The sequence below is a fragment of the Podarcis gaigeae genome (genome assembly GCF_964106915.1).
Source record: "Podarcis gaigeae genome assembly, chromosome: 1".
Taxonomy (NCBI): domain Eukaryota; kingdom Metazoa; phylum Chordata; class Lepidosauria; order Squamata; family Lacertidae; genus Podarcis; species Podarcis gaigeae.
In genome coordinates, this window is record NC_139678.1 from 100,522,390 (window position 1) to 100,539,912 (window position 17,523).

Here is a 17,523-nt window from a genome sequence, read left to right on the forward strand (position 1 = left end):
CCCACTCTCACATCATTCAATGTTTGCAGTAACACAATGCAGGAACCCAAAGACAAATGGTTCCGGGACAGAGTACCCCAAATAGGGGCATTTTCCAGAAGCATGTGCACCACCAGAGTGTCTTCTGAATCACTGTGTCACTTAGGGGGGGGGGGCTCAAGCCAGATGAAAAAGGACACATGTATAGTATACCTGAAGAAGTGTCTCCACCCCATCATTCAGCCTGGACTCTGAGGTCAAGCTCTGAGGGCCTTCTGGCAGTTCACTCACTGTGAGAAGTGAGGTTACAGGGAACCAGGCAGAGGGCCTTCTTGGCAGTGGCGCCTTCCCTGTGGAATGCCCTCCCATCAAATGTCAAGGAAATAAACAATGATCTGACCTTTAGAAGACATCTGAAGGCAGCCCTGTATAGGGAGGTTTTTAATGTGCAATGTTTTGCTGTGGTTTTATAATTTCTCGGAAGCCACCCTGAGTGGCCCAGCCAGATGGTCGGCAAATAAATAATAAATTATTCTTACTCATATTATGTAACTTTGAGTAAAGTCACCTAAGAAGAGTGGCTGTTTATGCTAAAACTAAAACAAAACAAAAACCCAGCTTGCAACAATATGCTGCTCTCATCCTGGCCACCAGCAGTTTCCCTGCACTAACAGAGCCTGTGGTTGTTTCAGCAGCACATATAACTAAGAAATGGAACAATAAAACAAAGATTAGTGTGGCCTCTGAACAAGGATGACGTTCTTGTCACATAAACATCAATAACTAACTAAAAGGGTCCAGAGAACTAGAGGCATGAGAGCCTCTGAGACATGTTTTTGGTGTATTCTGCCTCTTACTTTTTCCATAGGCTGGGGGATGACCTTCCCCACCCTCATTCCCCACATGTGCACAAGCTGGTTTGACGCTTCACAAGTCAGGGCAGCTCAGGCTTTCAGCATGGCCCAAGCACTGAGCACATCATTTTTAAATAGAGGATATTACACACACACACACACAGAGAGAGAGAGAGAGAGAGAGAGAGAGAGAGAGAGAGAGACCATTTTTAAATAGAGGATATTACACACACACGTTCAATGTTTTCAAATTGTTATCGAACCATCAGGCTGTTCAATCCACACTAGGAGAACATGTGTAAATCAAGAGTTAACTACTTTAACGAGAGAGAGAGAGAGAGAGAGAGAGAGAGAGAGAGAGAGAGGGAGGAGTGGCTGCAGGCTCTCTGCCATAGGTTTTCCCCTTTGTGGCTTCTCACATCCCAGACTTGGAAAATATGAGCTGTGATACTGAGAAAGGTAAGAAGCCAGCAGAGCCCCATAGTGATAAATGAGTTTGCATCATCTGTCATTAGAACTTCCTGCCAACAGGGTCATTCCCTATTAAATTACCACTTGTCAATGTTTAAAATACTGATTGATAAATGACCGTGCCAAAACTGATAACACAACAGCTTTTCTTTTCAAATATTCTTGGTTACTACATTCTGCTACTTCAAGATAGATAGAATAAGCAAGGTTCCCCCCCCCACCCGCCACAACCTTCCAACCACTTTACTGAGGCACAATTTAATTGAATACAAAACTAACAGGTACTGCATAATGATTGGTCCTGATATACATTACATTCTAGTCTTCCTGCCAAAATAAACCTACCGGCGATTTAGTGATAGGGGCAGATCCAAGTTTCACATTTCATCAAATGCTAGTAATCTGTTTTATCAATATAAACTGCATTTTAATGAAAAAATTCTTTTCTTCAGTACACTTCACTTTTAATGCCCCAGAGTGTAATAATTCGTTCATGCTGTAGAACAAGAATGTTTTACAAGACCTTAACTCTCAAGAGAAATTTCTCTGTAAATACAAAATGCAACTTTTATGGGAATGCGTTGTATGCAACATGACGAGAACCCAACATAATAAAATTAAGTAGGTTGCATGGAGAATTCAACTGCAGTATATTTTGGAACTAGTGAAAGGCTAATCTAAGACCTCAGTTGAGTTACTGACATTAACTAAAGGAAAGCAGACAAACACCCCCCCCCCCCGTCAGAAGATGTTTTAAAGAAGAAACAAGCAACTACTACAGAGCAATCTCTTCCACTTGGGTGACAAGCAGTAACTTGCAATGAGACTTTGCCAATACTTGCTCAAGAGGGTGGTGTAAGGTAGACGGACAGCCTGAAGGAGGTGACAGAAGGACAAGGGTAACAGCAAATTAGGAATTAATGGCAGGGCATGCAGAGACCGGTTTCATATTTGCATGAGAGTACTGATGTCTATGAGGGAGGCGGGTGGCGCTGTGGTCTAAACCACTGAGCGTAGGGCTTGCCAATCAGAAGGTCGGCGATTTGAATCCCCGCGACGGGATGAGCTCCCGTTGCTCGGTCCCTGTTCCTGCCAACCTAGCAGTTCGAAAGCACATCAAAGTGCAAGTAGATAAATAGGTACCACTCTGGCGGGAAGGTAAACGGCATTTCCGTGCACTGCTCTGGTCACCAGAAGAGGCTTAGTCATGCTGGCCACATGACCCAGAAGCTATATGCTGGCTCCCTTGGCCAATAAAATGAGATGAGCACTGCAACCCCAGAGTTGTCTGCGACTGGACCTAACGGCCAGGGGTCCCTTACCTTTACTGACCTCTATGGCTTCTTCCTTTGCCAAATGGCACAATATGCAAAATGGGGAATCTTTGCACCTGATCTGGCCTATGCTTGCTGTATCACAGTTTGCCACTTTGATGGTGTTTCGTCCTCCATTTTATTCTGCTGCTTCAATCAGGATCATCTCAGTTAGCCATCAGGCATTTTTCACTATTTGGGACAGGGTGTCTCTTATATTAGACCTATACCAAAGCTGAATTTCTTATTTTGTCCCTATTATCTCTTCCCATGAAAGAACCATAGTTTAAAAAGAGATCTCTCTTTCCTCATTTTTTTAGGATTTAAGGCAAGCACTGTATATAATACCAACAAGTTGTGTTAATGAAAGGAGCTCTCATTAACTTTTAACCTGAGTTCTCCCATCTGTTCCCTTTTTATCTGTTATTCCGTGCTGTCATTTGGCTAATGTAGATTTTAAATCTGTGTCCTAAAGGCACTTAAATTTTAAAGCAACTAATAAAGGAGGAAGCAGTGTCATACCTTCCTCCCTTCAAAGACATCCATGTATTGCAAAACCACATTTTCTATGGAACAGTTTTGCTAGATTCTCCTGCACAGAGAAGGTGGCAGTGCCATGCAGCAATGGACAGACAAGTAAGTTGTCGACACTGCCAGCAAGCCATTCCACTTCAAGTGGCAAAAAAGCTTGGGTGGCTGCCCTTAGATTTCTAAATGAATCCCTCTAATGCTCTAAATCAGAGGCAGATAATGGAGATCTCTCCAGGTGTTGATGGACTGTGCTTTCAACCATCCTGAACCATTTGCCATGCTGCTTGGGGCTGATGAGAGCTGTAGTCCACCAATGTATGGATGTGACCATATTAGCTACCCCTGCCCTAAATAATGGCAAGTTCTGCTGTAATCTTTTGTCTCTGTGGAATTACTGGGTAAATGTGGGTGCACATCTGTGAAAACTTTCAGCTGGGATAGAAACACCTCTGAAAGGCAATCCATCTAAAAATCCAGCTACAGTTCATGGGATCATGGCTGATAAAGTTGCAAAAATGAGGCATGATGTTATGAAGTCCTGATGATCACCACTGTGACATCAGGTGATTGATCATCCAGTGGGTGGCACAGCACACTTTTCAAATTTGGCCTGTGATGGCTAGGGTAGATAAAGATGTGTAAAGAAACCAGAAACCATGCAGACTAAGAATACATCTGTGAACACAAAAATATCACTCAGAGATAAAGTGAGAATCCACAGAAGACCATCTACTACATGAGGTATCTCATCTTCCATAACAGTTATGAAAATTTTGCTGGCCAAAACCAAACACAGTTTGAATTTATCCTTACATAGTGCCTTGAAAACAGCTGTCAGATTTCAATACAAAACACCTATTGAATCTAAAAGTGCACTTTTAGAGGCTCCTTATGGGGTACTTGCTGTGGGACCACATTCATCTAGTGCTATACCAGCAGTACTGGCTCCCAGTGGAGTACAGGGTCAGGTTTAAGGTGCTGGTTTCAACCTTTAAAGCACTATACGGCCTAGGACCCTCATACGGGACCGCTTCTCCTGGTATGCCCCATGGAGGACCTTACGGTCCACAAATAATAATATATTGGAAGTTCAGGCCTCAAGGAGGTTAAACTGGCCTCAACCAGGGCCAAGGCCTTTTTGGCTTTGGGCCCAGCCTGGTGGAACACTCTATTGTAAGAGACCAGGGACCTGCGGGACTTGACACCCTTCCGCAGGGCCTGAAAGACGGAGCTGTTCCGTCTGGCCTTCGGTCTGGGCCCAGTTTGACCCCCCTCTATGGGACCTTGTAAGTTACCTCTTTGGCCCTTTTATCGGCTCATATGGGACCAACTTGGATAGCTGGCCCTGATGAATACTTGAGGTTCCCGACCCCTATGGTTGTAATTCATGGGCAATCATTTAATTTTATCCCAATTCTAATTTTTAAGCTGTATTTTAATCAATTGTTTGATTGTGTTTTAATGTATTTGATATTTGATGTTAGCTGCACTGTTCCTGGTGTTGGCCGGGGAGGGCGGGGTATAAATAAAAATATACTTACTTACTTTTAAGACCAATTTCTCTGACGTGAACCTGCTAGGGCTTCCCATTGTCAGTTTCCCCAATCTTCAGAGGATAGGTGGGCAGTAGCCCCACAATGGGGTGCTTCCCTGTCTCAGGAATCCTCTCCCCAACATAAATTATTTTATTTATGACTTATTGTTTCATGTATAGGCCGCCTTTGTCTCCAAGGAGTTCAAGGTTCTCCCCCTTTTCTTATTTAATTTTCACAACAACCCTGAAAATATGTTGGGCGGTGAGGTACCAACTGGCCCAAGGTTACCTAGCTAACCTCATGGCTGAGTTGGGATTTGAACCCTGGTCCAACACTCTACAGCAGTGTTTCCCAACCTTGTGCCTCCAGATGTTTTTGGCCTACAACTCCCATCATCCCTAGCTAGCAAGACCAGTGGTCAGGGATGATGGGAGTTGTAGGCCAAAAACATCTGGAGGCACAAGGTTGGGAAACACTGCTCTACAGCACACTAGCCTTGAATCTTCTTTTTGGCACAATTTCTTTTTGGTTTTCTATTTTTGATTTGTGATTTTAACTTTAAGTATCAACTGCTATTTCTGCTCTCATCTTGCTGTTGTTTTACAGTTATACAGGTTTCATGCTTCACCCTGTTTAATTTTTTTCACTATCCTGAACTTTTGAGAAAAAGATTTGGTTAAATATATTGATTTTGTATTATTTTAAATATATTGGTTAAAATATATATCTTTAATTATAAGCAAATGAAAATTGTCTGCTAAAGATGCAACTTAAGGGTAATTTTTTTAAAAAAAAATCCAATAGCATCTCTATTGCAAAATACAGTGATGCAGCAGAAGCAACTACCACCAATGGGAGCCCTAACTCCCCCCAAAAGAAATGAAAATAATATACACATTCAAATATTTTTCACTCAAAATGGAATATCTGTCTCCACACTGCCATGCCAATTCCAATCAGCCAAATAATATTTGGTGCATTGTTGAATATTCAGTTCTAAGTACAGTGGTACCTCCGGTTGCGGACAGAATCTGTTCCAGAGGTCCGGCCGGATCCCGAGGTTTTCGCAACTGGAGAAACTGCTTCGACGCACATGCCAGCGGCGGTAGACCGCTTCGGCGCATACGCAGAAGCGGTAGACCGCTTCTGTATTTGCACGCACGGCAAAGAAACATAAATATACTTCCAGGTTTGCCGCTTACGTATCCTGAAGTTTAAGCAACCGGAGGTATACATAAGCGGAGGTACGATTGTATACATTACATTCAGATTTTAATTACAACAACTTCTGTTAGAACACATGTGGATTTTTGGTTAAGAAAAGCCACAAACAAAATTGATTTTCTTAAGTGAAATGAAATCTGCTGCTCCAGCTATGTAGCCCACATCTAGGGCCAAAGGGGTGTGTGTGTGTGTGTGTGTGTGTGTGTGTGGTGTGTTTTTTCTTTACAGACACAATATTAACATAAAATGAGGATTATTTTACAAATCATGGCCATATCCTTAATGGCGCTGCCTTATTTTGTTTTCAGTTCATCTCCTTCCCCATATACAAAGAAAATCATGTTAACAGCAATAAAAACTAAAAAGGAGGTCAAAGTAAGGAGAGGAGAGAGAAATCACCTTGGTTATTCTGCTGTTCATATTCCCCCACCCCAACATCTCTGCAAAATTATGCATTTTTAAAAGACTGCAGGCATTCAAATGACTGTCAGTCATGCAAATAATCACTTACTTACACTGTATGAGTTTGGTTTGGATAAAGCAAATTACCATTTGAAAATAACTCGAAAACCACTCTGGGCGAAGAGCTTGCTTTATGAATCTAAGTTTGGCCATGATATTTCTTAACCTTTTTCTCCTCCATTTCCATTCAGCTAGATTTCACTGCAGTAATACAGAGTAAATTAATAAACTGCATTCAATTGCCACAGGTGCATTCAAGATTTATTTAACACATGATCTTGCGGGGGGGGGGGGGGGGGATAACAGCAACTATCAGTAGCTGTAGCTGAAAATGCACAACTTGGGTCATGAATTGTTGTTCTTGGTAAGAATTAAATCCTTGGCATCTTGGGCTGATGTTAATTTTTATTTAGAGCCAGGAACCATAATTGGTTTCTAAACACAGGGGGCTGTATCCAACCCTATTCATATACAAGCATACAACAAGTCTTCATTTTTCTCTTTCCTCCATCCTGATACGCCCCTCCACACACCCTCAAAATGTATTCTGGGGTGTCAGGAGCCCTTTCACAGCAGATCTGGGGTGGGCAAGTGGCTGCAGGAAGACAAGAGGAAGGTGCAGTCCTTTCATACTATGCTGGATTCTATCCAATTGTTTTTACACAATGTCAAGCAATATAAAATACACTGAGACTTTAAGGGTACATGTAACTTTCATATTAACTCCTGAACAAAAGCCGGTGTGAAAGTATTTATTTTCAAATAAATACATTAAGAAATCTGAACTGTGTGTTCTTTTGCAACGCAGTATTCAATTTAGAAAGGATACTTTTTAAATAATAAGAAAAAATATTAAAAATAACCAACGTATATAAAGTCGCTGGCGGCCCCTTATCTAAACTATAAGGCAAAGTAAATTTGTTACACTTCCAAAAGTGCAACATAGTCATTTCCAAACTAGGAACTAGCATATGAGAAGTTGCCTTATGCCAATCAGACTAGTAGTCCATCTAGTCCGATATTTATTTATATGTGTATTTTATTATGAAGATTTATGCTTGCCTTTCAAGGAACTTACACAGGGTGGGGGCTTACAATAAAATAATTTAAAACACAACGAGCAAATATATAAAGATATCAGAAACCATATATAAGCAAGAATAAAACAGATCAACACAAGTTTAAAAGTCGGATAAAATAAAAGGCACCATAAAATATATCAGAATGGGTGCTACATGTTCCTTTCCAAAGAGAGGGTTTCAAAGATGGGGCATAAGCACTGACAGTATCTTTCTACCAGTAGCCACCACCATATCTCAATGTGAGAACCCAGACAACAGCCTCTGGTGATGATGATCTCAAAATATAGGTATACAGATGTGAGGACAGGTAGACCTTCTAGTATTGTCTACTGTGACCAGCAGCAGCTCTCAGGGGTCTCAGGCAAAGGTCTTGCACATCATCTGCTACCAGATGTGGAGAAGCAGCAGTTATATCTCCAGAGAGGCTGCTCATTATGTCTCTGTATGACTCGCAGTTTTGGGTTTGCCTCCTCCCAATAAGAAGGCTCACAAAGAAAGAGATAGGGTAGGTTCCACTGAATGTTAAGCATTCTTAGTATCACACACACTAAAACCAGGCAGATAAAAGTAAGGGGGCGGTTACACACACCCAGCCCCACTCCTCCAATTCAATTTGGGCTCTCCTGCCGCTGCTTTGAATTTTTTAAAACAACCACCACAATAGGAGATCCAATCACAGTGCCTCCTTTAAATTGGGCCATAGCTATTTGCAAAATACTAATCTAATAAAGTCAGCCAGGTAATGTATCCTGGAGTGAAATACTATTCCTACTGTCAAATAAAGTACCTCTTCCAGCCCCAACTTCATTGCATCTTGAAACAAGTAGGATCAGAAAATTTCAAAGCAACTTCAGAAATGGATAGAGAGGATGAAGAGGGGAAAGTGTAAATGAACAACTATGGGGTGGTGGCGAAGGAAGGTAATGCGTGTGCTTCTTTGGGGGAGAATTTTATATCTCAGGAACTCAAAGGTAGCCTGGTGCCTGGCCCAATCATATATTCAATATATGTACTTGTTGTCAGCAGGACTGGCACAGCTGGCATTTCTTACAAGTAGTCCTGGCTAAGTCATTTGATATTCTTCTGTTCTTGAGTTCTGAATGAAAAATGTAACAGCAATGTAATACGTCCTCTGATTTTCCAATGTACAAACCATGCAAAAAATTCCAGGTAATAATCATCAGTATAAAGAGAACTGAGGAACCACGAATGGCACAGAACAGAGAGAAGCCACCAACCTGCTCACATCAGGGAACATCACTGGAAAATAAAGGACTTGGCATTTTGGTCTGATTAACTCTTCCAGATGCTTAGGCCTATGGTCAGGCATCAGCTTCATAAACTTCCCTATAGATGTTAGAAATGACTCCATATTATAAGCAGAGTTGAACACCACGACGTCAGCAACCAAACTAATGAAAAAAGAGAGCAAAATCATGCATTCATTAAACACATCTCATCAATTTATTTAATATATCTTAAAGGTGTCCTACTGCTTTACAGCGGGTAGCACTGTGGTCTAAACCACTGAGCTAGCTGATCAGAAGGTCAGCAGTTCGAATCCCAGCGATGGGGTGAGCTCCCGCTGCTTAGTCCCAGCTCCTGCCAACCTAGCAGTTTGAAAGCACGTCAAAGTGCAAGTAGATAAATAGGTACTGCTCCAGCAGGAAGGTAAACAGCGTTTCCGTGCGCTGCACTAGTTTCACCAGAAGTGGCTTAGTCACATGACCCAGAAAAACTATCTGCAGACAAACGTCGGCTCCCTCGGCCAGTAAAGCAAGATGAGTGCCGTAACCCCAGAGTCCTTCGCGACTGGACGTAACTGTCAGGGGTCCTTTAAGGTCTGTTTTTACAGACAAAAGTAATTTCCAAAGAATTCCTTCATGGGCACAACCTCTTGGGCAAACATTCCCTTGTTCTCAAAACTTGCAAGCTCACTTTTTATGACCTACTGGAGTTCACTTACTGCATTTTGCAGTTTTACCTATTGGCCTTTTCTTATACTGTAACCTTAACCCTGAAACAATGCTGTACTACAATATATCTTGTACTAGGTCTTGCACAAGAGGTTGTGGAACAGCACTAAATGTGCTTTCTTCATTACCGTTCCCTGGACCCAAGCTAGTATCCATGGTGCCTTTTCCTACATGGGCAAAATTCTACATGTATGACCTAACATGTCCATACATCAGCCTGGTATTAGCACCCTTGCATTACAGGCTGCGAATCAAAATGCAGCTGGCCAAAGGCCACCAAGTGAGACCATGGGAGATGTTTCAATGCTCACCTCATTCTATCACTAATCAGATGTTGTTGCTGAAAAGGAAATGTAAACATGAGTTGGAAGTGTGTATCCTCTCCAACCCCGCACCCACATATGCACTTGGTCCTGTGTGATCCACCCTTGATCTGACAGCATTGGAAGGTTTGAAAGAGGTTTCTAAGCTCAATCAACTGAATGCTGCCTCTGTATGATCGGGAATATTGCCTTATCAGCATGCCCAATTGTGCTGAGGCTTTGAATTACATCTACCGCAGAAGCTCCCTCAGATCTTCCTGTTCAATATGGAGCATCATGGAATCATAGCTGGAAGAGATCCTAAGGATCATATAGGCCAATCCTGGCAATGCAGGAATATGCAGTTGTCCCATATGGGGATCTAACCTGCAACCTTGGCATTGAGTCAGGGGCAGAGTATTGGGAGGAGGGGACAGTGCATGTGGGGTTATTGGAGTTGAGACTAATATGTTCATGTTCCCTTTTTAACCATAACACCTGAAAAGAGCTTCTTTTAAACCACTGCACTACACTTCCTCCCAAATTCTTATGTGCATTAGAGAAGTCAGAAATATTTCCAAGCTGAGCAAACCAAGATAACTATTTTAAAATCAATTCAGACTTAAAGGACCATGTATGTCTCTCCTTCCAGCAAATCTTAATAGGATCGTTTTATGTAGCTAAAGGTTTTCATAACCTTAAACCAACAATACCATAAACAACTTCTCAGCACCAATGGTAACAACTTTAAACCAATAGCAACAGAAATTAAGGGCAGGTTTCAGGGCAAGTTGGTTTTATTACTGTGTCAACTACTGACCTAGGTGGACAAGAGGTAAGTGTCCCTAGCTTCCTCCTGACCTCCATACATTGTCTGTGTTCATGCATAATGCTAAGCCATCATTTATTTTAACCATGGTTTATTCAACAATACATGAGTTGTCTTGGAGAATAGCAAACAAGCCATGGCTTGTTTCTCCAAAGCTGAGTTTGTTTTTCAGCTGCTCTTCCTTGTGCCTTGATGGGGTAAGGTGGCCAAACCATGGTAAGCAAGGCTGGAGTTCAGAGAGAATGTGAAACCATGGTTAAAACAAACCAAGAGTTGTAGGCCAAAAATAAACCACAGTCTCCTAGGCTGGGTTGGATGTTCAAACAAATCACCTTTGGGGTAAACAAACAATGACTTAAAATTATCACTTCTGCGAAGGAGACAATGCATAAACATCCCAAGGCACAGCAACTCCGCATGTAACAATCCATACTATGCAAAACTGGACAGCACGGGTCTCTTATTTGGCACTTGCATACACACGCCTTTACCTAACTTATTACAATCAACCCAAAGAGGTTGGGGATAACAGGCATAGCCCTCAGATATCACCACCCCTTTCCCAGTGTGTACATGTCTACCAGTTACACTATCTACCAGTCTACCAGTTACACTATCTAACACAGGGTTAAAATCATTCCTCCTCCTAATTCTCACTGCTTCATAGACAAGATAGAAAACTGACACTGCCCAGAAAAACAGCAGGACTCAGCAGGAAAAGCAAGGAAATATTTGAACAGAACTCTAGTGCTTTTCAGCTCAACAACTGGAGTGGAACTATTTTTGAAATCTCACATTTTTCCAAACACTTTTTTAAGCTATGTTTTCTTTCAGCTATGACAACCAGTGAGCTAACCTATTTCTTTTGCTTTTAACTAATAGCTTGGAACAAAAGGGACAAAAAAAGTTTACTTCTTTATTTCTGTCAAAACTTTGTGACAGGCAGTCACACTTTTTTGAACCACACATTTAAAATATTTTTTGTTGTTGTCTGTGGGCTATAGTTTTGTGTGTGATTGCCAAAATAGAAACCCAAGCACTTAAATTCAATCAATTAAATGGAGGGGGGGGGAATAACACATGCTTACTTAGCATATATCTTAAGGGAAAACAGATTCTGTATAAAGGTTTCTCATTGCTGAAATCTCCCACACTAGCACCTGGCTCCCTAAAGCATCTAATATGGAAAACGGAATTATATAAGTGGACACCCATAACAAGATGCTATGGGCATTCTGAATTATGCCAATTATGCTATTGGACTACCCTGCCTGGGTTTTGTGTTGGCTTCCCAACACTCAGTCCCAGATGTTCCTATGAAGTTCTGAAGCCTCCTGATGGCAAAAGTCTCCGGATAATAAGTTCACATCCCTGTCAGCCATTCCAAGATACTAAGTAATTAGGGCTCCTTCCGCTTTTCACCAAGCGAGAGAACAATTCGTTAGAACCTGAGAAAGGGGTTTTCTTCTTACTCTGATTAATTTCCATCAGACACATCTTGCCCAACTCTAATTCACTTACAGTTCAGGATTCTGGTTAGGTAAAAGGGAAAGGGAAAGGACCCCTGACAGTCAAGTCCAGTCACAAACGACTCTGGGGTTGCAGCGCTCATCTCGCTTTACTGGCCAAGAGAGCCGGCGTTTGTCTGCAGACAATTTTTCTGGGTCATGGGACCAGCATGACTAAGCCGCTTCCAGTGAAACCAATGCAGCGCACGGAAACACTGATTACCTTCCCACTGGAGTGGTATGTATTTATCTACTTGCACTTTGATGTGCTTTTGAACTGCTAGGTTGGCAGGAGCAGGGACTGAACAACGGGAGTTCATCCTGTCGCAGGGATTTGAACCGCTGATCTTCCGATTGGCAAGCCCAAGGCTCAGTGGTTTACACCACAGCGCTACCCATGTCCCTTCTCTGGTTAGGAGGACTTCCTAATTAGCACTTAGAACAGTCTTCTGGAGAGGAGAGTTAATTGAGATTGGAAGAAGTGTTTATTCCTGCAAACCAAATCTCCACTCCCACCCCAAAGAACCATTTAAGTTGAGAAAGGGACTGGATTTGGGTTGATGGTGGAGAATGCACTCCATTAAGACCCAGATGAAAAAGAATGCAGAATCAGTTTTCTCTTGGGGAATCCTATTTTGCTCTCCTACTGGGCAGCCCAGAACTACCCACCCACCTTAACTATTAGCGAGGTGGGTATTCTGAGGGCCACATTTTCTTCTGAGCATATTTCCAGGGGCCAGAGGTGGCAGGGCGACAGGCAAAACTGAATTTGGCCTTTATAACCTGGGCTAGTTTCTAGATACAGTCACATACCTCTTTCTACCCAACATCCCAGAAAAGAAAGAGCACCATTAGAGATAAGGACATATTCTAGCCCATTAAGCAGGGTGCAAAGCAGGGTCAGTGTGGCTGGAGAGGAGTGTGTGGCCTGGGGAAAGTCCCCAGGGCCAAACAGAGAGGGGCTGGAGAGCAGCATTTGCTCCCCAAGTGAAGTTGCCCACCGCTGTATGAGAGGACATGGTGCTCCCAAGGCATTTAAAATGGCAGCAGGGTTAAATACAGGTTTTTACATATATTTAAAAGAAGAAGAAAGGGGCATATCCTCTGGGGGATATATAAAAAAGAATGAAAGGATAAAAAAGTTTGCATTTCCTTTTCCAATTAAAATTCCTGCCACGAGGCCAGAAACACCGATACATAAGCAAAGAAGGCAATTAGTTTTATAGAATGCGTTTAAAAACACCCTGTCTGTTTTGCTTCTGAGCAAATATACTGCTAATATGCTATGCCTTAGGAGGGATGGTTTCAATCCAGAGAAACACGAGTACACCAGAAGTCTATACAGTATTGTGATTTCATGTTGTAACCACCCTGAGACCTGCAGGTATAGGGCGTTATACAAATTTTAATAATAGTAACAACTACTACTCCGACTATTTCTACTACTCCTACTACTACTCCTCTTTCTCCATTTTTCTGTTCTCTTTTTATTACTTATTCCCACCTATAAGAGCAGATATGTCCATCTACCACAGATCAAAATAATGTCAGGAAATCGGATCCTGCCATGTGCTGCACTTGATAGTTATTTCAGGATACGTGCAAGTTTAGTGTCATTTTGAAAGATACATTTTTAATAGTTTAGTATTGTTTTGATTTTGAGTTCCATATAGGGCGGGGGGCACCATAACCTTTCCAGCGCTGAGGGCTTCTGCTCTAGGGACAGGCACCCACCATACCACGCATGTCAGCAGCTAATGTGTGATAAAGTGCTCCTTATTTAGTAGATGAGAAAGAGGCAGACAATTAAGCAAGTGCAGATTTAGAGAGCTTTCCCCAGGCCAATATGTTCCATAGGGCTCATCGAGGCCAAAGAGCATTCAGCAGAAGGAAAAGGAGAGACTGGCTTATGTGCAGATACCGTTTTCCTCATGCCAGATATAGCAGCCATTGTCAGTTTGATTGAGAATCCCCTCACACTGCTGATTACATATATAAGGGTGGGCTTATAGGGTGTATTTGGGGGTTTTTTAGAACCCCAGGTCTACCCCACCACAACCAAGTGCAGAATGGAGCCTGGAGGAAAACTATGGTATATACATGCAGTGACACACTTACTCAAGACCTGGGATAGCTCAGTTGGTTGAGTATGAGACTGTTAAATTCAGGGTTGTGGGTTTGAGCCCCACTTTGGGTGAAAGAGCCCTGCATTGCAGGGAGCTGGACTAGATGACCCTCACGGTCTCTTCCAATGCTACAGTTCCATGACCCTATACAATGTTTGTAGGGATGCTGCCCTTGCATTAAGGAAGGGGGTTGCTTCTAAACACACAACTCAGCCCAAATATTTTATTTTTTTAGTGTCAAGAAATGAACCTCTTGTGCTCCTTTCACACAAAAATCCCCATATAGTTTCCCTGTACACATTCTTTATTTCAGCTGTCTGATTTGTATCTGAAAGTCAGAAACCCCTGCTGATGTACTGTAAATCACCCAGAGAAATACCATTACCCACAATGTGCTTTCTGCCCTGTCCTAAAGGAAGAAGCCCCAACACTTGCCAAGGTTAATGGGCAGGATGGGAGTTCCATTCACCCATTCATTCACTCCCACTGTATAGCTGAATTTCAGGAAACAGATCTAGTGGGGTGGATTCAACTAAATAGTTGCACTAAGAGGATCCAGTACAATGAGACCCACTAGCAGAATGGGCATTTCCCCCTGCTCCCCGTGCCTGCCCTCCCACACCCCAAATCAGCTCAAGGAGCAAGGGAAGGTCTGCTTGTGCTGATGGAAGGATCATAATTGTGTAATATTACTCCTAGTGTTTATATGACTTCAAAATACAAATTCTAACCATTAATACAGCTAAATCATTGGAAAGGTCCCATAAGCTCAAAGATAATATAGGAAATGATAGCATCTTCAAAAGCAAAAGTGAGGTGGGGGGAATGGTTTAACATTTCATGATGTATTTCTTCCAGTAGCAATGATGAGGAATATTTTTTATAAGCTGCTATTTGTTTTTAAGAACCATTTCATGGCAAAGCCATTTCATTATATTCTCAGAATATTGCTACTGCAAAACTGAAGCATTTTGCAAACGAAAGCAGAACGGCAGCTACAAAAAGCTCGAGTATATAGGGATCATTATTTGTCTTTCATCTGAGTTACAATGCAAAGATGCAGATGTTATACATCTAGCTTTAAAACGCTCAATCTATGCTTATAATAATTCTAATAACAAATATGTGAAATAGACCAAGTAAATGAATTTATTTCAATTCAAGCCAATTCAGCTTTGCAGTTTCACTTTAGGTTTGTATAACGCCTAATCACAAAGCTTTTCAGTGTAGCTGTTATTAACTTCTTTCATTAACTTATATTCAGGAAATATGTTTGTTTTAAGTAACAATAAAGGGCCACAGCCTTTTAAATGTCTGGGTGTTTTACCACTGCACAATTTGTGAATACGCAATGAAAGAAACGTAAGGATTTATCTGGTATGTTTACTACCCTCTCTCACTAAAAACATTGCCGCAGTACATTTTAATTTTTGTTTACTCCCTTGAAAACCTCTATTTTAATTTCAGCTGGATGCAGTAAAAGCTATTGCTGAGCCAGTGTTGATTAACTGCCCCTTTTGTTAAGTGCTCTCAAAGCAAAAGCACTGAGGTATATACTGGAAATCAGCGCATTTTACTGGAGTACAATGAGACACTCATAATAGTATCTAGGTATACTTGGCATTCAGCAACTCGTATATACTAATGAACCTGATACTTTCAGTGTTGAATTGTGTGTGCATCTGTCTGTCTGCAAATACTGGAAATCACGTAGGACTCTGTGTATGTCTGTGTATATATATTAGTATTGAAAGGAAAAGGAAAAAAGAACCCCTGGAGGCACGTTCATGAAGATACTAGAAAACAATTAAACACAAGGGCATGAGAGATGCACCTACCATGAAAGAATCTGGTTGTACCCGTATTGGAAGTCTCTTTCCTGACATTTCTGGACAGGATATGTCAATTGGTTCTCATGGAAGTAAAGGACCTTTTTCAATTTGCCAAGGTCAGGCCGAAGGGCAACGAGTTCAGTCAGGTTAAGCACTGAGCTTGCAAAGAGGATCCTAAGAAACAAGGAAAGTAGTGTTTACTGTCTACAAGCCTGCTCAAAAGTGTCACCCTTCACCCTTTCCCTCCCACCGCTCTCCCCACAAGAAAAACATAACCTCTATAGGGACACATCAGTGGCTAAGCCTTAATACCATGTAGCAGCATTCTAAGTTTTGATCTCTTAAAAAACAGCTGCTAAGGACTCAAGTAGAAAAGCACTGAATCTCATTGGTTTTCTCAGCTCAGTTACAGAGAGATGCAAGGTAAAAGAGAGAGAGAGAGCTGGATGGGTTTTATTGAAAAACGCTAGAAAAGCTGTGTCTGAAGGACAAATGGAACAAAGATAAGGCTGACTGGGGAATACTTTGCTTGCCAGTTTCATTACACTTTACTTCTTTATGCAACCAACTACTGAAATTCAATATATGAGCCGGTGTGGCACATGCTCATGTTATGACATAAAGCCTTTTGATTTATGCAATAGACATATCTACTGTGGTTTTTATTTTTCATGTTAAGATTTCCTTTCCCTACTTTTTTCATATTATATATCCACCATAGCATTTGTTGTTTTGTTCATTCTGTCCCATCTATTGCCACAGTACTTGGAGCAGTCAGTAAGACTTCTCACTGCTTTCAAATTATACAACACAGGTGCGGATCATATGGTAAACCTGGCTGCCTGAAACAAACTTAAAAGGCTATAGAAATATGCAAATGTAGTACTTAGTATCATATGGGCGACTCTTCTCCAAGCAATGAGAAATTTACAGGGGTGTGGTGCTTTAGTTTTCTTTGGGTAGAACATCACTTTAAGCTTAGGGTGTTCAATATTTGAGTTTATTTAAAAATAAACAACCTAACAAGAAACCAGAGCTACTGCCCCACATCTAATCACCAAAGAGTCTAATAGCTTGCAGAGCCCAGAAACTCAGTTCTCTTCCTACTTCTCCCCCCCCCCCCACACACACACCTAGATTAAACAATCCTCAGCTGAGGCTAGGGTGGGGAGAATGCTCCCTACTCTTTTATCTGACCCTCCCCCCCAAACGGCACATTGCTGTGTGGTCCTGTATCAAGAAGCAAGCTTCCAACAATTAGCTTCCATAGAGACACATGACCTGAATATTCCTGGCTGTTAACACTCCTTTGTCAAGTCCAAGACTCTGGCCAGGTATTGCCTTAAGGGCCTTAACGTTTAAGGCAAATCCATGGTGACAGTCCTTTTCACAGAAATCTGACAGCAAAACCAACAACAATAGCATAACAAGTCACTGATGGAGAGTGTGGCTATGTTAAAGCTAAGTCACCTCTGACCTGAAACACCCATTTCCTTTTA

At 41.8% G+C, this 17,523-nt stretch overlaps 1 protein-coding gene across 7 annotated transcripts in view; it reads right to left on the bottom strand.

Moving 5' to 3' along the window:
* GTDC1 (glycosyltransferase like domain containing 1) overlaps positions 1 to 17,523 on the bottom strand; it is a 202,457-nt gene that overhangs the window by 93,731 nt on the left and 91,203 nt on the right. For 6 of the 7 annotated variants that reach the window (XM_083710835.1, XM_083710833.1, XM_083710838.1 and 3 more), the window contains 2 exons: positions 16,031 to 16,198; positions 8,690 to 8,863 (listed from right to left, as the gene is read on the bottom strand). In XM_083710835.1, the coding sequence (XP_083566961.1) occupies positions 8,690 to 8,863; positions 16,031 to 16,198 (342 nt within the window). The remainder of the gene's footprint in view (positions 1 to 8,689; positions 8,864 to 16,030; positions 16,199 to 17,523) is intronic. The other variant, XM_083710839.1, reaches the window with a different exon arrangement.